This window comes from Papaver somniferum, unplaced genomic scaffold (assembly GCF_003573695.1).
Source record: "Papaver somniferum cultivar HN1 unplaced genomic scaffold, ASM357369v1 unplaced-scaffold_107, whole genome shotgun sequence".
Classification (NCBI taxonomy): Eukaryota; Viridiplantae; Streptophyta; class Magnoliopsida; order Ranunculales; family Papaveraceae; genus Papaver; species Papaver somniferum.
This window is the reverse complement of record NW_020619603.1, coordinates 8,617,805-8,641,619: the sequence shown is the minus strand read 5'-3', so window position 1 is coordinate 8,641,619 and position 23,815 is coordinate 8,617,805. Positions and strand designations below refer to the sequence as shown.

The 23,815-nt window shown below is 34.1% G+C and overlaps 3 protein-coding genes across 4 annotated transcripts; all 3 read right to left on the bottom strand.

Moving 5' to 3' along the window:
* Positions 1 to 9,258: 9,258 nt before the first annotated feature.
* On the bottom strand, positions 9,259 to 11,222 carry LOC113328004 (ATP-dependent DNA helicase PIF1-like). Its single transcript, XM_026575104.1, has 3 exons — positions 11,102 to 11,222; positions 10,475 to 11,006; positions 9,259 to 9,586 (listed from the first exon to the last, which is right to left on the bottom strand). Exons 1-3 carry the CDS (start codon positions 11,220 to 11,222, stop codon positions 9,259 to 9,261), a joined length of 981 nt encoding a protein of 326 aa, XP_026430889.1.
* A 319-nt stretch (positions 11,223 to 11,541) lies between these two features.
* Positions 11,542 to 12,582, bottom strand: LOC113328003. Its single transcript, XM_026575103.1, has 2 exons — positions 12,339 to 12,582; positions 11,542 to 12,245 (listed from the first exon to the last, which is right to left on the bottom strand). Exons 1-2 carry the CDS (start codon positions 12,580 to 12,582, stop codon positions 11,542 to 11,544), a joined length of 948 nt encoding a protein of 315 aa, XP_026430888.1.
* Positions 12,583 to 13,417: 835 nt separating this feature from the next.
* Positions 13,418 to 19,610, bottom strand: LOC113327706. Of its 2 annotated transcripts, XR_003349152.1 has the most exons (10): positions 19,497 to 19,610; positions 19,348 to 19,421; positions 18,927 to 19,072; positions 18,028 to 18,257; positions 17,331 to 17,928; positions 17,076 to 17,163; positions 16,344 to 16,486; positions 15,489 to 15,878; positions 13,585 to 15,402; positions 13,418 to 13,483 (listed from the first exon to the last, which is right to left on the bottom strand). XR_003349152.1 is itself a non-coding variant. In XM_026574848.1 (7 exons), the coding sequence occupies exons 4-7, from the start codon at positions 15,577 to 15,579 to the stop codon at positions 14,692 to 14,694; spliced, it is 615 nt and encodes a 204-aa protein (XP_026430633.1). In that variant the 5' UTR covers positions 15,580 to 15,878; positions 16,344 to 16,486; positions 17,076 to 17,154; positions 17,336 to 17,348; the 3' UTR covers positions 14,549 to 14,691. The 2 variants fall into 2 exon arrangements, 1 of the variants encoding a protein (XP_026430633.1); XM_026574848.1 differs by lacking the exons at positions 13,418 to 13,483; positions 18,028 to 18,257; positions 18,927 to 19,072; positions 19,348 to 19,421; positions 19,497 to 19,610 and having other exon boundaries at positions 14,549 to 15,074; positions 15,166 to 15,237; positions 15,334 to 15,402; positions 17,076 to 17,154; positions 17,336 to 17,348.
* Between the last annotated feature and the right edge of the window lie 4,205 nt (positions 19,611 to 23,815).

The following is a 23,815-nucleotide window of genomic DNA, read 5'->3' as shown; positions in this document are numbered from 1 at the left end:
ATTTTTTGTTTGATTATTTACCTGCTGCATATTGCGGAGTTCATATTTGGCTTCAAGATCATGATTTATCGGATATAGTTTCCTAACCGAAAAATTAATGTAGCCAAAGGATTTCTCATTCAGGTGCATTTCAAATATGAATGACCTTCCCAGTGTATCCACTATTTCGGGAACAAATTCTGCCATATTTTCCTGTTTTTACAATGTAACTGTTAGATTAAATTTAGTATATGTGATTTACTTAGAACCTAAGAGAGAATGTATTTCATACCTTTATGTCAATGCTGCTGATTTCCATTAGTTTTGATACCCTTACATTATCGAGTAGTGGTTCTGCCGCTTGTCCCGAAACTATTATAACAGCTGGCGTGGCATTGTCTGTCACTATGAGCTGCAATTTGTATCTTGGAACTGGATTTCTAAATTTTTTTAGCGCAACCGTTGCACCATGGATATCCATCTTTCATGAGGTGTGCCTTGGTACATCTTGGACACGCCATGTAGAACCAAGTCGATCGCTCTACGATACCGATCACGGTTGCCTTGATTGTGAAAGTTTTTCCCTGTCATGATATATATTAATGGTTAGGATATCGTTTTAATTAAATAACCAATTATGTAACAATTATGTATGCATATGTTACATTGTTGGATGAATCCTGTAGCAGTTGAAGCCCTTCCATTACAGTGACTCTGTTTCCGAAAAGTAATGCATCAATGGACTCCACTTCCTTTTTGTTTGTATGAATAACATCCACTTTAGTTGAATCTGCAAATCTATTTTATCACTGGGTTAGTAATGATATTAGGTTTAACATTGTTTTTGTAATTTTAACTATATTCATGTGTACTTACATGGATCTCGTTTCATGAACTTGTTGTATGTCCAGATCCACATATACGGAAGTCGACTTTGTTGTCTTGAAGTAATAGTTATCTAAGGACATTTGGACGTTAGTAAAGGAGGTATTCTGGAATAATTATAAATATTTTTTTTACATATTTTGGTTTTGATTACCTGAAAACTTATCCACTATTAGACCGGTTACAATCACCATCGCATTCTGGCCTTCAGTTATTGTCTTTGTATTATGAACTGGGTTTGCAGTGTCTCCCCACAAAGCTATCGTTGTTCGTGCTCCCCTTTCATTTTCTATTGTGATGTCAGTTTTGAGGGCATCTACATCTGATCTTTTTCGAATTATCTCTGGTGCTTTTACACTCCTCAGTTTTCCAATGACATCTGCCAGAAAAACAACACATGACTAATTAATATACATGTTAACTTCCATAGAGATAAAGCATCTGGTCCCCTTCCATGACTAATTAAATACATGTTGTAATTTTATGTGTGTATAATAATGTTACCTGTAGTGTAGGTTTTTTTCCCACATCTTTTTTGTAATTGATCCATGTCATCTAGGTCAGTGAATATGAATCTGTAGGTTGGGATATCCTCAGTGTCTCCAGTTTCCAGTTTCACTTTTGTAAAAGCGTCGAAGTACAGCCCTATATCCGAAGGCAGTGGTCTATAACCTTTTGATGATGCCATGAGCTTGAAAAACTGTAGTGATATCACGTTCTGGTCTATTAGTTTGTCTCTGTGCATGTCAAACTGGGTTGGTGTGAGCTCGCATAGGATTTGATATCCCTGATAAATATTGATATGTTAATATGATATTCTCATCCAAAAAAATATACACCTTTTTTAAAATAAAGTGTATATTTTGGTTGTTGTAATTGCTATTAAATAAATCAGTTCTGTAAATGTGACAGCCAGATCATGATCATAAAAATACATTCAAAAAACTTACAGTTGGATCCATCAAAATCATGTAATGATGGTAAAGCTTTCCAATATTTATATCTTTTCTTCCCATGTACGCATGATCCTCAGTTTTCCTGAGATTTTAATTTCTCCTGGAGCCAAGTGACATAAATCCGGAAGGTGCCGGCTAACTGGTAATAAGTTTCCTGTATAATGATATTAATAGATTAGTATATTTGATAATACATGGACTGGAAGTTTATTCGTAGGAATAGATATTACTTTGTTTTTGTTTCTTTGGTTTTTTTGATATAATCCCATCTTCATTTGAACTGACATCTCCTTCATAAAACAAAAACAACAGTGTCAAGAATAGGAATATTCGGAACATTAACATAATAATGTCATGAACTTACTTTTTTTTGTTGTTATCCTGTTTTGACGGTGTGATTGGAATGAGTTTTGATGATTCACTTGTTTCATCAACCATTGGCGATTCTGTATGTAATAAGTATAACACATTAGTTATATAGCTTATGGATTAATACCACATGAATTATCTAAAACTTGGATACAAACATGATAAATAAAAGAAAAGTAATAGCTTATGGATTAATACCATCTGATTCGATGACCATTGAGATTTCTTCTTCAGCCATGGATAAATCGTCAATTATTTCATTAGTCATTTCTGCATATACATTTTTTTTAAAAGATTTTCTGAAAAAAAATTTATGAAAACATAAGAGTAAATATGTTTAAAAATCACACCTTTGGTTTTTCTCTTTGAACCACCCAATCTCTTGTTACGACCCATCGCTGTTGTATCAACTTCTAGGAAGTTTTAGATGTCATGTATGTTTTTGTGTGTGATGTATATATGCGTGAATTGAATTAGGGTTTCTTGGTGATTAATCCAACTAAAATAAGTAGATTTTTATTTTAACTAAGTTAGATAAATCTATCTTTACCAAGAAAATCTATAATATGTATTTGTATATAATACGTTTTTCTTTGATTTGCTTAGATTTCTTATTATTAATTGCTTAGGATGAATGTAACTAAAATAGTTTGATTCGTATATGATCAGTTAGATTTGCACATCTATTTTTGTTAAACAAAATCTATTCTTAATTGCTTAGGATGGATGTAACTAAAATAGTTAGATTCATATATGATCAGTTAAATTTGTACATCTATTTATTTTTTTTTAAAATCTATTCTTAATTGCTTAAGATGAATGTAACTAAAATAGTTAGATTCGTATATGATCAGTTAGATTTGTCTCTTGGCCGAATCTTGCTAATGCCAAATCCAAACGAAGCTTCATCGTGCATGGCCATCATGGCTGAGCATTCGAGCCATGAATAATGCATCATATGTTTGTGCCAAGTCACCAGAATAATCTGTACGTAATTGTGCTCGGTTTGGCAGTTCTTTCTTCCTTGGTTTTCCAAGGAAGTTCTGAACTGAATCTGTAAACTTATTGCCAAGTGCGTTGATTGCAAGAAATGAATTGATACTTGTTTTACGTCATTTCAAGTCCTTTGATTTGATGTAATTATTATTTCAACTTCGGATGTATCTTGAATTCAAGTAGAGAATAAGATTCTGTATGGATTGTGTATTGTGATATTAGGGTTTGCATGCTTATACTTTGAATGTTGTCAAAAATTAATGAACCTAATTAAACTTATTTAAAGAACATACTAAATAATAATGTAGCATAACTTAGAATGCTAAACAAAGAAAACAATCAAGGTCCTTCAAAGAAAATACTAAGAATGATAAAAAAAAAAATCCTAATTTTCGTCGTCTGATATGATCACCACCTCGGTATGTTTGGTTTCTTCTGATACACTGTCGTCTGATATGATCATCACTTCGGGATGTTTGATTTCTTCTGATTCACCGTCAGAAATCATGATTAGCTTCCTGTGACATTTTTTCTTGGAAGGTGTCTCCGGAAAAATTACATCCGAGTCGGTAGAGCTTTCATCCGAGTCACTATCGATATCTAATAAGATTAAAGATGTAGGGTTTGGAGTATTCACATTGAAAAAAATTTCCACACCGAAACATTTAGCACCCCATGCTAGCTTAGTCACCTCAAGATTAAAGATACATTGGTATCCTCTAATCTTCTCAGCTATAGCGTGTCTTAAGTCGCGTTGTTTTTCTTTATTTTTTTCATCTATGCATGCTTTGATCTCATTCAGCTGGATAGCAGTTAGCTGTTCAACTATTTCTCCATGCACAACAAATATTGCTGCATCATTTTCATCTTTCACCCTAAGCTTTAATAACAACCTGCAGGTGATCATACAAAGATTATTTCAGTTTTCTCTAACCTATATTGTATTAATCAGTTCTTTATTCTTTAATATTTATTAACCTTATCTCCGGGGTCTTGACCTCCTCATTGCAGGAGTAGCACCATTGTGTGTTGTCCACTATTGCATGCCTGCCTTTGCATTTCTGGCAAGCCGAATAGTACCACTATGATGATTTCTTGATGCTCCTGATCGTAGCTTTGCAATTCATTGTGTAACGCTGTTTAGAAAACAAATAACAAAAAACATCAGTGTATGACATATGTACTTATATATATGCAATAAATATTTGATGAACTCACGTATTTTTTGTTTTCGAGTTTTTTCTTCTCCAGAAGCCTAGAGGCTTCATGTTCTTTTTTCCAAGATTGATTAGCTTTGACATCTCTCTTTCTTTTCACAGAATTTTTATTTCGTGTTTTTTTAATCTCATATTTTCCAGTTTATATAACTTTTAGTTTTTCCGTGTTAATTTAGGTTTTTTCTTTTTAACCACGGAAAAATCTTTTAGATCTGGATTTAGATTTTTTTAGATTGGATAATTATGTTTAAAACATTTGTTAAATATAGTATAAGCATATTTAGATTTATTTAGATTTATTTAACTAATTTAGGTAGATTTCTTGAGATAAAATTCAGCTAGATGATAATCTGTTAAAGGAACCTTTTTTTTATTTATCCATTGTGGCATGTCCACATGTTTTTTCTTGAGAAGAGGCAATGTTCAATGCGTCAACTGCTAGTTGTAGGTTGTTGCTTATTAATGGAAATTTAATGGTAATTGTTTCAATTAATTGGATATTTAATGGTAAAAGTTTTTTTTTTGATTTATCCATTGTGGCATGTCCACATGTTTGTTCTTGAGAAGAGGAAATGTTCTATGCGTCAACTGCTAGTTGTAGGTTTTTGCTCATTAATGAAAATTTAAATGGTAATTGTTTCAATTAATAGTGACAACTGCTAATTGTAGGTTGTTATTGTTAACCTTAGGGTAATAGTATACTATTATAGCTTCAACTTTCTTTTCAATGAAAAATGAAACGTATACGAATTACCTGCAAAATGAAACTCATTAATGGAAATTTATAGCCTTACACTATTAATATACGAATGAAACGTATGGAATTACCTGCAAAATTAAGTCTTCATTTAAGGCTAATGCATATATAAGAACAATTGGCTCATTAGTTTTACCAAACGAGTTTTGGCTTTTGTTTTTATGTTCTTTATTGGTGAGGAATCGAGCTTAACTTGATTTTGGTAAGGACAAAGTAATATTGGGAGAGTTCATCAGTTAGCTCATCAGTTTTACTTTGTGCTTTACCAATATCTACTTAAGTTTTTTCTTTTAAGAGCAGCTGGTTCATCCGTGTGGTGTTGTAACTTATCTGTGTTTCTACATTTTTTTTTCTAAGTTTTTTCTTTTAAGAGCAGTTGGTTCATTCGTGTGGTGCTGAACTTATCTGTGTTTCTCCATTTTTTTTCTGAAAAATATTCTTGATTGTAACCATGGTGGTAATAAGAAGATTCTTTGGTGATGAACTGTTCTTACTTAGAAGTTACAAAGATGATGTTCATTTTAGCTTTTGGAAGTTTGTGATTGAAGTAGAGGAAGTCCTTAACTGAAATATCTATACATCTGCACTGCTTGTATGTGTTGATTGATTTAAAACCTTGTTTTTATTTGAAAAGATGGATTCCATATTGTATCTATGTATTTGGAGATTTTTAAAAAAATCTAAAGAGATCAAATTTCTTATTAGAAATTGTTGAAATAAGAGACAAACAAAACAAATGAGGAAATACCTAAACAGCTAAGTAACCAAAAAACAAACGAATCTTTTTCTAAGAAAATTTGAGATAAGTACCCCATAGAAACTCCATATAACCATCTGGTGAGTCATTAGATTTGGAGGATCATACGGTCAATAGAGCTGGAATTGTCAGGAATGTGCTGATGCACAGTAGTCTTGGTATAACCATCTGGTAAGTCATTCTTCTTGATGATGGTAATCTTTGTTTTTGATGCTCCCTTGCCTTTATTTGAAATGCCAATGTATGCAAGATTGTTATCTTCATCAAACAATCCTGACTTGAAGTAGAATCCAGCATTGTGTAAGCTTTGTCCTCTGCTTCTGTCCATGTGCATTGCAATTGCTATTTTTACTGGAAACTGACATCTAGTGAGTGGTATTGCATTTGTTGATTTCATCACATGCTTACCTATAGCTACTTCCCGACTGCAGGTCATGTTAGCACTTCAGCAATAATTTCATGTTCTAGCAATTGCGTTATAATTAATCTTGTGCCAGTAATGATACCTTTTCTCTCGTCTAGGCATCTCAAAAGAGTAATTGGTAATCCAATTTTCAGTCATAGCTCATGTTTTGGCATGTATGCAATTTCCACCTTGTTCAGAAATTCGGTAGGATACAGCTGCTTTGCTTCGGTGTAATTCTCAGTAGCAAAAGATATATAATCCTTACTTAGATACTGACGTTCTTCTCCTCGAAAAAGGGATGTCATGCGTCTATTTATTTCATCGATATGATCATCCTGAAGAACCATAATAGGTGTATGGGCGACATAATTTTTGCTGAACTTATTTCTTTGAATATGAAGCTGCGATTACTGCATTGAGAAACTCATTTTTAGTTGAGAAAAAATAATGGAACTTTGTTAGATTAGTAATCACTGCTTGGGTTTCTCCATTAATGGTTTGTAAAACATCTCTGACAAATAGGTTTTCTGCCATACCTGTGGTCAAAAAAACTGCAAGAAAGATTAAATACATATCATGTGAGATGTTATTATATGCTATTAAAATTCAATGAAAGATAACCACTCACCGTATGCTGCACAATATGAGAAAGAACTTTTGCATATGATTCCTGAGCCTATATTTCCTATTTATATAGTCTTTTAAAGCTATACAGGTCAAGCTAACCCTAACGTGTATTCCAAGTTTTGTGACAACCAAACCCTAACATTTTAGTTTCTTCATACAAATCTCAGTGATTTTCTAAGTACGACAATATTTTTTACCAAAATAGGATAACAATAAAAGACCAAAGAATAAGCATATTTAGATTATCACAAATCTATTTTGATTAATAAAATATGTACTTATCATTTATTTATTTTTTGACAAAACTTCTATATTTGATGTTAATATGTTGGGTGTATTATCAGGGTTTATGTTGGGTGTATTATCATATTTTGTTTTCTCCCCTGATATATAAACTTATTATATCAAAATGTGAAAAAACTGGCCCTTTTCCTTGCCCTTTATCACGACCCTTTTCCTTTGCACATTTATACTCAGGGAAACAAGATGACCTAGTTCCTGTGTTGCCTCCAAATGATGAATTTTTGGTTTTTGGTTAAAATCATTCAGGATAAACCCTAATAATTAGATCTGGTGTTTTAATTAGATTGTCAATGGAAGATATGTATAAGCAAATTTAGTACTTTCATACACAGAATATTGACAAATTTCAAGATTACATGAACAATGTAAAAATGGAATTGATGATCAAATTTATTTGATAATAACTAATGAATCTCTAATCAAAAATATTTTTTCTACCCTATTAGGCTTAAAGTATTGGAAACTGCTTTCGATAAATAATGTTCGTAAAACCCATTACATGATAGTATATCTTGAATACAATCCTCGGTATGAAAATACTTTCACCAGCATCTTCTCCGGTTAGTATCCTAGCTTCAATATATTTCAAAGACAATCGAGTCACCAGAAGTGTGCTTCTGTTGGGCACTTTGTTGGACAATCTTCAAATAATAATTATTATCATGCCTGTTTCGAGTCTAATAAGATGTTGCGGGAAATTTTCGAACTCCAAAGTGTTAAGAAAATCCGTAGCATACGGAAAAAAGCTACATCGACTGTGTTTATGATCGCATATTCTTGTTGTCTAACCATATTTTATGCTTATTTCTGCATAAAACTTAGATGTTACTCACGACTATAAGAAAAAAAACAACAAAGAAGTTGTTCACTTTCTTCTTTCTTATCTATTTGAGGATTCATGAAATGAATACCTGGATTGGATATGTTAAATAGCAAATACACGGATTGGAGCACGCTCATCTATTGAATATTTTGGGTTCAAATCACAAAGTAATTCACATTAACATGCTAAATAGATTAAAATTCTTAAACCAAAAAAATCGATAAAAATAAATAAGTTATTGTCGTACCTCTGAAATACATGCGCAAAGGACTTGTTATGAGTTCTTTTTTGATATACGTCGACTCAGTTGAGAAGCCATCAGAAATATATAGTTTTTCGAAGTGATATAAAATTAGGGTTTTAACATATTATCATGGGTTGAAAATGGTCCTATGGAATAGATTTAATTATTGGCCTCTCCTACGTGTAGGGAATGGATACAGGCTTGTAAAATGGACTATGTTTTTCGGTATTCGTTTACGGGTAGGGAATGGATACAGGTTCAGTAAATAGAATAGGCTTTTGCCGGTACTGGTTCCTACTTCGATAAAATAAACCCCTTCGATAGAATAAGGCATCTTTCATTTCTGAAAATGAAGATTGAGTGGACAACTGAATCTGTCGATAGCGCGGGATCTGAATGAAGAATTGGATTCAGTCTTTTGTATAATCAGGTAGCCATTACAATATCTTAGTTGACTTTACGAATGTTTTAGATTTGTTCTTAAAAAGCATTTGTAAAAATGTTAGACCTAATTTCGTTATAATCTATGACTGTTATTTTCTTATTCAATTGTGAATAACTGAATCCGTCGACAGGATTTGAGTTTGGGGTTTCAGATTAATCGATTAATGGAATCGTTGCTGGAAATGACGAATCCTGGATTTAAGAATTGGATCCATTCTTTAATTGATAATCAGGTATGCATTACAATTTTCTAATCGATTTTAGCAATGTATAATTGTCTTAGATTTTATTATAAACCTGTAGAATTGAATAAATTTTAAACTTATAATCTATCATGTTTTATCTTTGGAATTTTAAACTTATAATCAATCTGTAGATATCATGGCATTATTTGTGGATCATAAATATGGAATTCTAGAAAAAAAATTTAACATATGGTTGAATAATTTAAAGGAATGATAAAAGAACATAGATAAATCTGAAACAAATCTAAATCTATAATATCAAGGCATTTTCAGGGTAGTCCAATTCCTCCATTGATTCCATTGCATCTGAGCTTGCTTTCAGAAAGGCATGTTGATCTCTATCTGCACCTTGCTGTGATTTGTAAGCTTGCCTGATTTCAACCATCCAAGGCATCATCTTTTGTCCATAATGCTGCATTGTTTTAATGATAACCTTGGTCTTCTCTTCAGGGATGGTGGCTTTGGACCATTTTTGATAGAATAAGTCTGCTTCATTGTCTTCATCATCAATTTTCCTTTTTTTACAGGTCTTCCGATCTGGAAACTGTCTCAGTAACATATTCTGGTAGGACTCATCCCTAGCAATAATTTTTTGTCGATGCCATTCATGCCATTAGTGGTGTTTTCGTCCTTCATCCCTTCTTCGGGAATAGCCTCCTTAAATTGCAGTGCTGGTACGTTTCTTTCCCTGTTCTCCTCCATCAGTATTATCTGTGTTCTATTGTACCTGCATGAACTATTGAACTGTTATACCATATAAGAGGAAAAAAGAATAACACAAAACACAGAGACAAAGAATGATACCTTTTAGAAGAGGTTTTGTTAAATCTATATACCTTGTAGAAGAGGTTTAATTGTTGCTGAATAAGATGTTTATATAGTTTTTTTTGTAGGGTTTACATGATTAAAAATATACCTATTATATTTGTAAATATCATAAATATATACCTATTATACCTGTAGTTATCTTAAATATATAATTATCATATTTAAATGCATACTTATCATATTAAAATCCATATAATAGCAAATATATTGATTAGCTGATCTGTTAAAATTCAGAATCAGTTGGGAAGAGTAATATGTTATGTTTGGAAGTCTAAATTTAGACAACCATGCTTATCTTTTCTAAGAAATGCAATATCTCAGATTATGACCTTGTTAAGCAGTTTTCTGGTGTTATATTATGAATTTGTGATTGACAATAGTCTTAAATAAATTGAGCTAATTTGTTATTTATACCCAAAATATTAAACAAAATCAAAACATAACACCAGCTAATCAATGAACAATGTTCAGGAAGTAAATCAGATGAAGTAACTAATTCAAGAGATTTTGAAATATTAAACAAAATCAAAAAAATAACACCAGCCAATCAATAAACAATGTTTAGGAAGTAAATCAGATGAAGTAACTAATTCAAGAGATTTTGAAATATCTCTTCAAACACAATATTTTGTGTATACCCGTCTGTTTCTTTCCCATTCTTCTTGATCAATATTTTCAAGCCTTGTCTTCTAGTGGTTCTTGAAATGGCTACATAAAGCTGGTCATTGGAGAAAACAGGTTCTTCCAAGTAAACTCCCACATTTGGTAGGCTTTGCCCCTGACTTTTATTTATTGTCATGGCATAGCAAATTCTTACTGGAAATTGCCTTCTGTGTAAAATAAAGGGTAAACTTGTCTCAGGTGTAGTCATAAGTATTCGTGGCATGAAAACCCTATTTCCACAACCTGGACCTGTGAGTATTTCAGCTTCAATCACTGTATCTCCTAACCGGGTCACAATTAACCTTGTGCCATTGCATAGTCCATCCGTGTTGCTAAGATTACGCAGAAGCATAATTAGTACTCCAACCTTTAGAGTTAACTTGTGGCTTGCCATTCCAGATTCCTCATGCTTGTTGAGGAATTCTCTGTCGTAGAAAACAACACATGAGTGATATTCTGATGACTCTGGTCCGATTGAATCCGCACTTAAATATGTATATTCTTTTCCTGGCATACACGACACAATATATGAATAATGATATATATCAAGTTCAGATATAACAGTAGATTGATCTGATGAGTTAAATAGGAACATTATTTACCTGGCACAGATGATAAGACATGTGAATTTATCTTGTGAAAATATTCATTCGTGGGCGTCAGTATACTTCGTTCAGCAAGGTACTCCTTTTCAAGCATTCTTTTCAAAAAGTCTGGATACATGGTCTCTACTATTTTCTGAATGTGATTTTCTTTACAGTCAATCAGTAAATCTGATGGTATATTATCCAATCTTTGTCTTCGGATTCATCCAAATTGATTGACGGTGCTTTACCATTTCCAATATCAAGAATCCATTTTTCGAATTCCTCTATTTCATCCTTTTTTTCCTGGGATGTATCTCCGGTGGATAATCTCATATTCTCTGTAAGTTCGAAAACAGTGAAGTATTTCCAAAATTTTGATTTTCTTATAGAAGCATTTACTATGTCTTCTCTTGTTCCTTCCTCAATAACTGGTAGAATTTTTTGGAAATCACCCCCTAACACCAGTGTTTTTTCCTGAATAATAACTTCTTATCGTTATTCGCTTCCATCATTAAATCATCAAGAGCTCTTTGAACTTCTTCAAGTGCATTCCTGTGCATCATTGGTGCTTCATCCCATATAATCAAATCTACTTTGCACAATAACTCAGCTAGATCTGTTTTTTTAAATAGATTGCAGCAGGATGTTTCATTCAGCTTCAATGGAATCTTGAACCTTGAATGAGTTGTATGACCACCTGGTAATAGCAGTGATGCTATTCCAGAAGAAGCAACTGCTAGAACAATTTTACCCTGTGACCGAAGGGAAGCAATAAGGGTACTCCAGAGGTATGTCTTACCTGTTCCACCACTTCCATAGACAAAAAACAGACGACCATCATTCTGTTCTACTGACCTTGAAATCTCGTTAAACGCCAATACTTGTTTTATGTTTAATCCGTTCTTCAAATCCTCTGCCTTTGTCAGTAGAATATCTCTGTCATAGTTTAGTTCTTCATGAATAAGGGTGTTTTTAGGAATGTCTAATTCAGACATGTCTGGGTATGGTATACCCGAAAATTCATCCTCCCTTAAAGTTCGATTATGTTTCCAGAAAATCTTCTCAATTTCCTGTAGCGTATAGTTTTTCAAGACTTCATTGGCTAGGGTTCGTGCTGAATCTCCGTAAAACTTTATTTGTTCGTACTTGATGTCTTCTGCTAAAAGATCCCAATTATCATGCCATAGTTTTTTGGGTTATGTTACTTTGCAGTTCAGTAAGATTATAACAAACAATTCACGTAACCTCTTGCCTGTATGTGTTTCTGCTGCTTCCTGAATGGCTCTGTGCCATTCACCATCATCTTCCAACAATCCTAGTGCCAAACAGGCGGCTTTGAATGTAAGATGAATCGTTCCACCCACTGTTTTAATATCATTATAGTTTTTGCAACCTTTTTGCACATTCAATAAAATACGCAGGTAGTATTTCTCACCGGTTGTTGGATGCACATAGTAGATACGCCCAATCTTGAAGCCCCTTGCCTTACTTTCCATGTTTTTTCCGCTTGGTCCCATCTCCAATGCTTAGGAAACTTTACGTATGTCCATTGTATTGCATCTTCATGATCTCTATTAGCTTGTATCTATTGAATGAATTTTGATGCATCCGGATCTTCCTTGTCTAGAATGTCTCTCAAATCATCGGTATCGTTGTGGTACACCAACTGTTCCCCTTCGAGATGTAATGGCAACCTCTCCACACTTGGATTTCGGTAATGAATTTCAAAACCAAGTGTCCTCCATATACATTCACATCCTGATAGGTATCGGCCCTCGAGATATGTATTGACCTCGTCCTTACTTGTCTTTTGTATTTCTTCCACAACACCATTGTTGTTTGGATTTTTGTCATTTGCACCCTGGTTGCCTGAATTTTTGTCACCAGGTGGAAATACTGCAACAATTGCAGTTATCATGTCCTTACCTTTGTGGATGTACTTGAACAAATATTTAATAGTCATACCCCTACAGTTGCAGATTTCCACATTGATGTGTGCATCATATCTCATTATCAAGTCTAGATTGTATGGCACAACCCATCCTACATCTAACTTGATTCCATCCTTTTCCGGTCCCCAATCTGCCTGTCGTCTCTTATAAATTACGAATCTCGTATCATCAACATATGGTTTGCTGCTATGTTTCTTTAAGAATTTTTTTGTGCATTTTTTGCCGCGCATACATGTAGAGTCAGGTTTTGCATGTCCGCATGGACCGTGGAGCATATACTGGCATACTGCATCAAATGCATCCTTGTTTTCATTTGGGTTTGGAATCTCTGCAGATATAATTGAATCAATATGTGCTGCGGATCTTGGCTTATCCTCAGGTTTAAGCCACAACAATATATGAGCATGAGGTAAACCTCGTTTTTGAAATTCAACAGTATAGAGAGCTGTAATTTAAAACAAAATGTTAATATGTCTCCAAATATATGTAGCTAACGTCATGTATATATACTTATTTGGGAATTAAATGTTCAGTTTCGAAATATACCTCCTTGCACTTCTCTGAAATGCCTGCTTCCAACCAAGTCCGACATTAACTGTTTCAGTTTGATGTGAAATACGCGACTGATCATGTTTGATCTCTCACTTGGCTTTTGCCCATGGAACATTTTGATAGCTTCTGCAAATTTCCGGTCAATTCGGATTACATGTGAATGTAATAAATAAGTCAGGGGGACCCAACTCTCTGCATTAGGGTATTGGATCCTGGTAATGCTGAATGATATATCTTGTCCCACCTGTGAAAGATGATGGTAAGATTACTCGACCTGCGCTACCAGGTTTAGTGTCTCCATCCCTTACGACTTCTTTTATACCGTTGTATAAGTCACAACGTATTTCTTTTTGATGGCCTTTAACCCACTGCAATCTGCTTTGCTCAATTGTAGCATAAGCATCAACCACATACTGCTGGATTAGTCGTCCTCCCCGGAGAAGTGTTTGACCTTCACCTGTTCTTTGTTGTAATCTGAATGCATAGTATTCCCTCATAGTTATGTTTTTTCTCTTTTTTTCATTACCTATTTCATCGTCCATTTCGTCGTCGTACACAATTTTAATTTACTTATCATATGGAATATCAATATGAAAACCATCTTCACCATCAGGAAATAATAGTGGATACTGGAATGCCATATAACTTGGGTGCAACTCGGATATATCTATCAGTAAACCATTTTTTAGCTGTATGACTATGTCCCTTTTTCCATTTGAATCGGTATCATCAACTACAATTCCATCTATTTCCGATGTAGTTGGAAGATTGTATTGCCCCGCATCCCTTTTTCGTGTACCAATAAGACGGAATTCAACATCGCTTAGTTCATCTGGTCTGTACCTATCCCTCCACATTCTGAATTTTTGCTTAGCCAGTTGTGTGTGTCCAGCATTGTAACTAAGCCAGCAACAGTGTTTTCATTCAATTCCCTTGTGCTTTTCTTTCCATATTCGTCTACGGCCATCATTGAAGATTTAGCGCCTGACTTTCCATCCTGTTTTTCTTTTTTTTTTTTTCTTCTTGGTAATAGCATTCATCATATTTTTGACTTCATTTTCAGTGTCTATAATGTACAGCTGTAAGAATGCAGGTGGCTTACTATCTAGTGGCAAACAAAGACCCCATGAAGTGATGATTAAGCCCATACATTGTAAACACCCATGGCGATGAACCATTGTTCTGTTCTTTGGACACTTTGGCACCCTGTGAGGTAAATGCAAACATTGAATTATATGCCCTGATGTTCAATCTGAAATTTGATGCTTGCGGCCCACCATCTACATATTGCATTAGTTTTTTCAGAAATTCAGGTGCCTCCTTAAGCAGAGGTAATTTGACAGCTCCTTTCCCACAACAAATGGCAAATTCTGGTGGTTGTTTCTTTTGGCTTTTATTGACTCTTTCCTCATCCCACATCATTGCTTGACAATGAGGGCATGTTGCAGTTGGCCCTCCAATATAATGCTTCTGGGATGGCATCACTGGTTAACAAAGACAATCAGAAAGGATGGTAAGTATGTACTGTTTTATTTGAGGTCAACGTATAGTTTAGACCCAATTGAATACACTTATATGTATATGGGAATTCTTCCTCTGATTCATAATCGAGAGGCTGTTCCTCATTATTGTTTCCTTCTTTTCCACCTAATCAATGTCGGAAATATCATCAATTGAAATTAATGAATTATACAGAACTGACAACATCAATTTATGTTAATATAGTTAGTTAAGACAGATCACCATTCATGTAATTGCCGGCGAATATTTTTGCTTGTTTCCTAGCTCTTTGAGATATGTCCTGGAATGAGACTGTCATGAAACTGCATATGTTAGTAAACACATAGGATATTAAATACTAAAACTGCAGATGAGCCTAAATCATGTAAGGTTTATACCTGTCCTCTTCTTTTTAGAACCTTTCAGCTTGCCATGACTTCTTTTTCTTCTCAGCAACCTTATCTTGTTTGTCATGCATCTCTGGTCCATTGTTTTATGTGCAGTTTGTTTTTTTTTGCAGGAATTCTAGGTTTTAAAGCATGCTCGAGCTGATGTTTGCGAGAACTAATTTGTTGTCTCCTAAATCGTCTAACAGTTGTGGGGTTTTCTGGGTCATGATTGTGTGTATAGTTTGTTGATTGCCTGATAGTCCTCAGATGGAGATAAAATGGCTTGGTAAGTAGAATGGAAAGCCTTAAGCTTCTGGCAAGTTTATGGTTTCTGGATTGTAGGATTGTTCTCTGGATTGGAAGCATGTCATTAGTTGTTTGAAGTCTGGAAGATCTCATCTGCACATAAAACACCTTGTTCAGTAAACGATAAAGCCTTTGTCCCATGGCTAGTTGCTTTTCTTTTCTTTGTATCATCATCTCCATGAAGAAAGCATATCCTAGGGTTTGTTGTTTTTCTTTTTCTTTTTTTTTTAGGTTTTATGAGCCGAAACAGAAAAGGGTTTTGTATGTTTTTTTTTGGGTTTTATGTTTTGTGCCGGAAATTTGTGTGGAATTCCTCTTTTTTCTCTTTTTTGAGGAAAAGTGAAACGGAGCAATTCTGTGAGAGGGTGACGGTCACCGTTCAACGTGGAGCCTAAGGAGCTTAGGATTTTAAAGGAGTTAGATAACTTTGGTTCTTTCCACATTCGAATCAATTCATAACTTGAAAGGCAATCCCTAAGTTTTATTCTATTACATAATTCATAAGTTTTATTCCCAAGGCATATCAGATAAGAGAAAAGCAACAGAAACAGGACTCACAGTGTCTAATTGCCATTCAAACTGTCAGTAGCTCTAGCATCTTCAACATGTGCAAACTGGACAACTAAACCCTTTGCACTGTCCAGCCTCCTGGTCAAAGCCAACTGCACCAGCTCCACATCAAACAAAGAGATGCCTGCGGACTTTTTTGCCATGTAAATAACACTTTCTCATTAGAACAACAAAACTAGTCATAAAAATCCAAGGTGATCAAACTTGTGGTACAAAAACCCCACTCAAATGTTGGGATCCATTAAAACTCCATCGTAAACAAAATTGATACAAAAACTCCAAATTTTTAAAAATTGATACAAAAACCTCAAATTTAAATGTTGGTTTCATCAAATTTTATTTTGGTTTGATGAAACCAAAATAAAATTTGATGAAACCAACATTTAAATTTGGGGTTTTTGCATTAATTTTGTTTTGATGGGGTTTTTGTGTTACTTTTGTTTTGATGGGTTTTTTGTGAAAGGATGGTGACACCTCTAGGGTTATAACTCGCGAACCGTTAGAACAATACGATGAGCTGATGTAAAATTGAACAAAAAAACTGGACCCAGAGAAACATAGATTCTACATAGCTAGACGATAATGTTGTTACAACAGATAAACACCTACGACGCACAGCTAGGGGATAACCAATAACAACATAATCTCAAGATGCACCATTTGTCACTCTAAATTAGAACACAATCTCATTTTGCAGTTTATCTGGAAATGACAACTCACTGACAATGAAAATGCTATGAGCAGCCACTGTCTTCTGAACGTATTCAGCGCCAACTTTTACTTCTCCTGGCTTCCTCCACTTCATTATCTAAGAAGAATAGTCAAACAAGTCAGGTTTGGCAGTTAAAAGACCTGAATGTACCAATCTTGATCATCAGGTTACTCGTTAAGTTGTGAAGGATGAAAATGACTTCAAATAAAAATAACTAAAACCACAAAATAAAAATAAGATGGACACTACAGTAAAACTAGTACCTTACCCAGTAGCATCAGTTCACGCCCAACCATTGTCGAAGTTTAACAAAAAAAATTACAGTTAAACTTCAGATGAGAAAAACCACCAATATGCTTAGCTCAAATACAAAAACAAAAAGGAAGAAAACAAAGTAAAAATGAACCTTCCCCCTGCCATGACATGCAGTTAACATTAAAGGGATCAAATTCCAGCTAACCATTATGTTAACCATTAAAAAATCAGTCTCAAAATGTAAAGGGATTTAATAGTGAAAAAAATAGAGGTTAATCAGATCATTTCAGTACAACACAAACCATGTAAGATGGAGTAGCTCATGAATAAATTCAAGTCCAAGTATAATAAAAACTTTATTCTCAATTTTTTTTTACCATTTGAGTTATTTACATTTCAGTTTTTCTATAAACCTATAACTGCTTTAAGTCATAATGACGAAGAAAGACCTATAAACATATAGAAATATAACTTACCTCTCCAGCACTAAGGAAGAATATACTCTTAACGGTAAGTAGATATATCATTTCACTTACATGACAAAACATCAAAAGCCGACGACGAGCGATCAAGCCCTTCAAGAAGCCCCATTTTCTCAACTAGAACCTGAAATAGAGGAACAGGCAGAGGTCAACAACAATGTTATAAAACAAACTTAAGCAACCGAACCTGAAATAGAGGAACAGGCAGAGGTCAAAAAATTACCGTGCCAGCTATTTTCTTCTAATCATCATTTTTGCACACATCAATAGCATAAGCCTCAAGAGCCTCAATCTTTTGGCGGCTTTTCTCTTCAAATGTCCAAAACTCTTTGCCAGGTTTAGAAGAATTGGGCATAGCGTTAGCAGATTTAAGTATCTGAGCAAACTCCTGAAGTTCCTTTTCTGCAGCCTCTTTCACTTCCTTCCTGCGTAGAAGTTCTTCGACCTACTTTCCTGCACAAAATTTTAATGTAACTCATTTGAGACCTTCAGTTGGACTACCAAAACAGATAAAAACCAGACGATTATATGAGGTACCAGTTCACTAGAACATGGACCACAAACAAAACGGGAACCCTTGACCTCCACCACGCTGAAGTAAATTTCATCTTTCGATAGCAAAACATGTGATGAGTAACTTTCCAGACTGTGATCTCAGTGTAAATTCACCAAAGGTGCACCAAGACAATCTTACAATCTTAAGTAGATTTTTTACATCTGTCATTTCTTCAATTGTGACAGACTTTGGCTTCTCAAGAAGCTCCATCCAAGCATACTCAAGCAATGTCGGATCCTACTTCATACAAAATATGTAAGAATTCAATCAACAAATGAACAATCTGCCATGTTACATCTAAATTTCATTAATTGCATAGGCGACCTACCAAGTTATTCTCAACTTTTTGAATGAATCTTGATATCTCCTCGTAGTTGAAATTTTCAACCCCGGGGATGAAATATGTAACTTGTTGCGGCTTAATAGAAGACGTGACGCCATTCTATTCACGGAATTCCAAACAAAACACACAATCCTAAAAATGTAAAAGAAAAGAAACGAAACAGACTGAATTGAACGCATAACAACCTATTCAAAAAGCCATCATTAGTTAATTCAACACAAACCTGATCTGCAATTCTTCTTTCCGTCTGGTTTCTGAGCAACTGCTAGTAATAACCTCTGTGAATCTTTCCGAAACTCCAGCAATAACCTTTCTGCAATACCCGCAGCTCTCCAATCTTATCTACAAGAAGCTCTAGCGATTCCCACACTGCATAGTTTCACCTACTCATAAGGTACAAAATTACACAAAAAACCTATTCATAACTTGAAAACCCACCACCACCACCCACTCTGCATAATCTTCAATTAGAATCAATAGAGTCTGAATTAACTAAGTATCAAAAATCATCAGATGAACTAAACCCTAATTGAAAATCACATATAAATCGAAAATCTCAAATAAAATCAAAAATCGAAACCCTAACCGAAAAGAACAGATTGAAACTCAAATCGAAATACAAATCGAAAGCTTTAAACACTTACATCTTCAGCTTTAGACCGAAACCCTCAAACTGAAACTCAAACTTCATTTGCAGCCTGAAACCCTAAATTCGCTTCTGCAGAGATAAAGAAATTGAAAATAGATGATAAAAGAACATATTCAAACACAAATCGAAACACAAATCACTTACACCTTCAGCTTCAGCTTCAGATCGAAACCCTCAAAATGAAATCCAATCTTTACTTCGCTTCTGCACAGCTGAGGAAAGTGGAAAGAGAGAATGGTTCGAGTCGAGTGAAAAGAGATGAAGCGGTTCGACTAGCTCATGTGACCATCTCAGCTGACTAGCTCATGTGCAACTGTGACCAAGGGATGAAATATCCGCAGTTATACATTGCTTGGGTGGAAAAATATGAAGTTGTGACCACCCACGCACACGGATGGCACGCCTGGAACCATATCCAGTTACGAATTCGTAACAGCTTAAGGACAGTTACGAAATCTGACAAGATTTGTGACAGCTATAAAACCAGTTTGTAACATCTATTTCCTGTTACGAATTTGTAACGGCTAGAAGGCTTATACGAATTTGAGTTACTAATCCAAGAAAATGGTGTAGTGTGTATACATATATATATATGATTAAGTAAAATAGTCTTAGTTTTCCGGTTGCAAACCTTTCATCTCCCCCCTCTCTCCACCTCTCCAGAGGAAAAAAAAACAATTTCATCTTGTTGCTCAGATCTTTTTTGCTTATAAAGATGTTGAAGAAGACGAAGATGACAATGAAGACGATGATGAAAATAATCATTCTTCTTCCATTTTTCTAAGTTTTTGACGATGAAGATGATGATGAACAATGGAGATTTTTTGTATTCTTCTTCTCTACTACTGTTATTGTTGTTGTTGAAGATGATGAAAACGATGAAGATAATGACGATTTAAAGAATGAGCTCTATTTTTTAGATCTTTTTATTAGGTGTTCATTAGAAAAAAATGAACTCTGATTTTTGTTGTGTGTTCATTTAAAGAACGAACTCTGTTTTAGATCTTGAAATACTCTGGGTTTTTTTTTTTGGATTTTTGCTCTGTGTTCATGTTAAAGAATGAACTTTTTTCTAGGTTTGAATAAATTTTTTTTGATAGGTGTTAATTTTGACGAATGAACTCTTATTTTTGTTCATAATAATGAACTTTGATTGGGTGTTCATTTGAAAGAATGAACTCTGATTTTTGTTCATAATAATGAACTTTGACTGGGTGTTCATTTAAAAGAATGAACTCTATTTTCATACTTGATTTAGTGGTTTCAATTAGTTGTTCATTCGAAAGAGTGAACTCTATTTTTTGTTCATAATAATGATTATTGTGTTGTGTGTTCATTTTTAAGAATGGACTCGAATTTATAAAAAGCGTTCCCAAACACATGATAGTTCATCAAACAGAATGAACTCCTATAAGAAAATAAGTAGGAAGTTCATAGTTCAACAGAGAGCACGAACTAAATAATTATAGAGATAGAAAAGTTACGGAAATTAATGTTAAAATAGTACAAAAAGGTATCTTTATCCATTTTATATTTTCAAATAATTATGGACCAAATAGGAAACGTCTTTTCCCACTGGACCAAATAGTCTTGGGACCACCTACAAAAGGACCAAATGATAATTTCCCCTAATTAGTGGCTCTCTGATATGATTTTTTGGAGTTGTTTTATGCGAGAAAATGCTATTATATATGCTTCTTTTTTTCGTAGGCCGAAATGTGCTTGTCAATCTTGTGGAAACAGGCCCTGAACGCGCCTCAATATATTTTGAATTACCGCAACTTGAGTTAAAAATAGTTGCAGACAAATGTGCATAAGAGTAAAACCCGTGATCCAATAACTCTATAACTTGGGCGGAGAAATTCATCAACAAAATCATCAAAAGTATATCACTAATTCGTCATCTTTTTTACTTCAGCATAACTCACACTTTTAGCTCAGTGTACGAAAGTTTGATTTGGTTACATATTATAAAGCTGGTAAAGAGAAATTATATTTTTCTTCTCCGAAGTTTTTTTATTTATTTCTAAAGTTAAGTAGACTAAAAACAACAATATGTAGGATTTCCCAACTGTTGGTTACGCTTATCTCCATATTGTGATATGAGATATTGGCAGCACCTAACATATTGTAAACCCCTAAATCGAAATTACATTCTGAAATGAAATTGACTATCCAAAGATAAAGCTAATGAAACAAAACGTGGCATTCTGACACTTTGTTGTTTCTGAGTTTCTCTTTTTCTTGCTTCTTTTACCACAACATCTGCAATTTGAACAAAAATAAAAATATCCTCAAAGGAAAGAAGAATCATTGCTTCATAGACTATAACTTGATTTCTCCATGTTCTCCATTGTACACAGCTCTCCTTATTCTGAATAAAAACAATTATTCTTTAGAAATCCCATTCTACCCAGAAATTATTTATGTTTGTGCATTTTTCCTATTATGATGCTTCTTCTGAATTGGAGGTCCAAAATATATAGCTTTGTTTACAACAGAACAATGAAATAAATCATAACTACGGATACTCCAAAATTGGAAAAGGGTATACTGAGAATTAGACCCTCGAGATAACCAAGATGAGAAAGAATGGATAATGCAAGGGTCTGATCAAGCATGGCGATCATGGCGACGACAAGGGACTGTGTATCAAGAAAGAATGGAAAGAAATGGCCGCATGATCAAGGCATGCCCACGACGGAAGAAGGGAAACGTGACCGCATGAACATCGTATGTGAAATTACGAGGGAACCAAGTACATCGCAGTGTTTTCGATATCAATTTATAAGTCCGATACCTTGCGTGATATAATATAAACAGAGACTGTAAATAAAATAGCATATCAACCTCAAATACAAAGATATATTTGAACTACTGCTAATCTCTTTCTCTATTTTGAGTGACCTTATGTCAGAAGAGAAAGCTCTCAAAAATAATCAAATTAGGTACAATCAAGCGTTAACAATCGTTAGTCAATCAAATCAATAATCAAAAACTAAATAACAATGCAATTCTAGTGTCCCATCAACGGTACTATCGAGACGCTTCTTGATCCCAAAGAAGTCTTTAAACTAAAGGATGTAAGATATTTCTCCTAATTAGGTCATCTCCACTCCAAGGTAGTATTACAAGTAATACTATTAGTAGGCTACAACAGTGACTACAAAACGAATCTCCTACCTCATGATATGTTTCTAAGAAAAACAAACTTTAATATTTATAAACAAAGTTAGTTTGGACAACAGGGAATTTCCATAACCGAAAATATGCTCTTAGATATGAAATAAGCATCTATATTCGGTTTTGTCTAATTCCAACCAATATCCAACTATATAATTGAAATCTCTCATGGACTACTCAATTTTATATAGCATTTAACTAATATGTCTTCCATAAATATGTTTTGCTTGATGATAAAACAAAAATATATACATTCGAAAATCTCAAAAAGAATCTCAAACATTTTGGTATCTCACCTTGAGTAACAAGGAATATCTTTGAAAGAATAAAATATTAGATTTCATCACATGTTCAAATTACTCATAATGTAGACGTATCAAATTTTCCTATTTTGCAAAGCCAAATTTCAAAATCACAAAAACCCTAAAGTGTACGTGACTAGAGAAATCATGTTATCTATTTGGATCGGTTTTACCATGATTCCCTAATGTAGGTAGTGACCGGTTCTACCTTGACTCCCAAAATACATTAGGATCAGTTATACCTTGATTCCATGTGTAGGTTAAGATCGGACCAAGCTTACATCTTTAATGGAAACCGGATCTTCAATCATATTGACTTCTTTCAACTCCAAAACAAATTTGTACGTCTACTTCCTTAAACTCATGTAATTAAACATATTTTTCTATGCATGAAATCAACCCTAATTTCACTACACAATCTAGTAACAAATTACAAAGATTATGTTGATATCGCAGTTACGAATTTCAAAAGATAAGGATTATACTTCGTAATATAATATACCAATATAAATCTCTCGCAACTATTGATATATTCTTCCTTGACACTTTGATCTTAATAATATGATAAAGTATCTAATACTAGAGTTTCATGTATATAACTTCGCATGTCATGTTTTCAATTTAAACAACTTGGAGAAAAGATATAGAAATGGAAACAAGTCAAGCCATGTATTTACTAACCACAAGTGGAAGGATGATGACTTCGTTGATGTAGATATGTCTTCGGATTCTTCAAGTATTCAGAGTATTACTCGTATGTCTCAATATTTCTATACTTTCTAGTCTAACCTAACGAAGTTGACTTTAGTAATCTAATCAAGTGACTTATGAGTTTTGATGCTCAAATATGACAATCAACCTTGACCCACCAATATTTTTCGGGTTACACCGAGCAGTACTTTAACACCATGTCCATGATGGAAGGAGAAACAAAAGAGAAGAATGACCACATGGACATCTCATCTCCACGATGGAAGG

What these genes read in the sequence shown, in the direction of transcription:
- LOC113328004 (XM_026575104.1), bottom strand. Translation starts at nt 11,222, where the DNA reads ATGTATCCAGACTTTTTGAAAAGAATGCTTGAAAAGGAGTACCTTGCT. An exon ending in TGTCTTATCATCTGTGCCAG is followed by an intron (nt 11,007 to 11,101) that starts GTAAATAATGTT and finishes CGTGTATGCCAG; the next exon opens with GAAAAGAATATACATATTTA. An exon ending in AATGGGAAAGAAACAGACGG is followed by an intron (nt 9,587 to 10,474) that starts GTATACACAAAA and finishes AATTATTGCTAG; the next exon opens with GGATGAGTCCTACCAGAATA.
- LOC113328003 (XM_026575103.1), bottom strand. Translation starts at nt 12,582, where the DNA reads ATGGAAAGTAAGGCAAGGGGCTTCAAGATTGGGCGTATCTACTATGTG. An exon ending in AGCAGCAGAAACACATACAG is followed by an intron (nt 12,246 to 12,338) that starts GCAAGAGGTTAC and finishes GGGATCTTTTAG; the next exon opens with CAGAAGACATCAAGTACGAA.
- LOC113327706 (XM_026574848.1), bottom strand. Translation starts at nt 15,579, where the DNA reads ATGGACCAGAGATGCATGACAAACAAGATAAGGTTGCTGAGAAGAAAA. An exon ending in TTCTAAAAAGAAGAGGACAG is followed by an intron (nt 15,403 to 15,488) that starts GTATAAACCTTA and finishes GTTTCATGACAG; the next exon opens with TCTCATTCCAGGACATATCT. An exon ending in GGAAGAATTCCCATATACAT is followed by an intron (nt 15,075 to 15,165) that starts ATAAGTGTATTC and finishes TTTGTTAACCAG; the next exon opens with TGATGCCATCCCAGAAGCAT.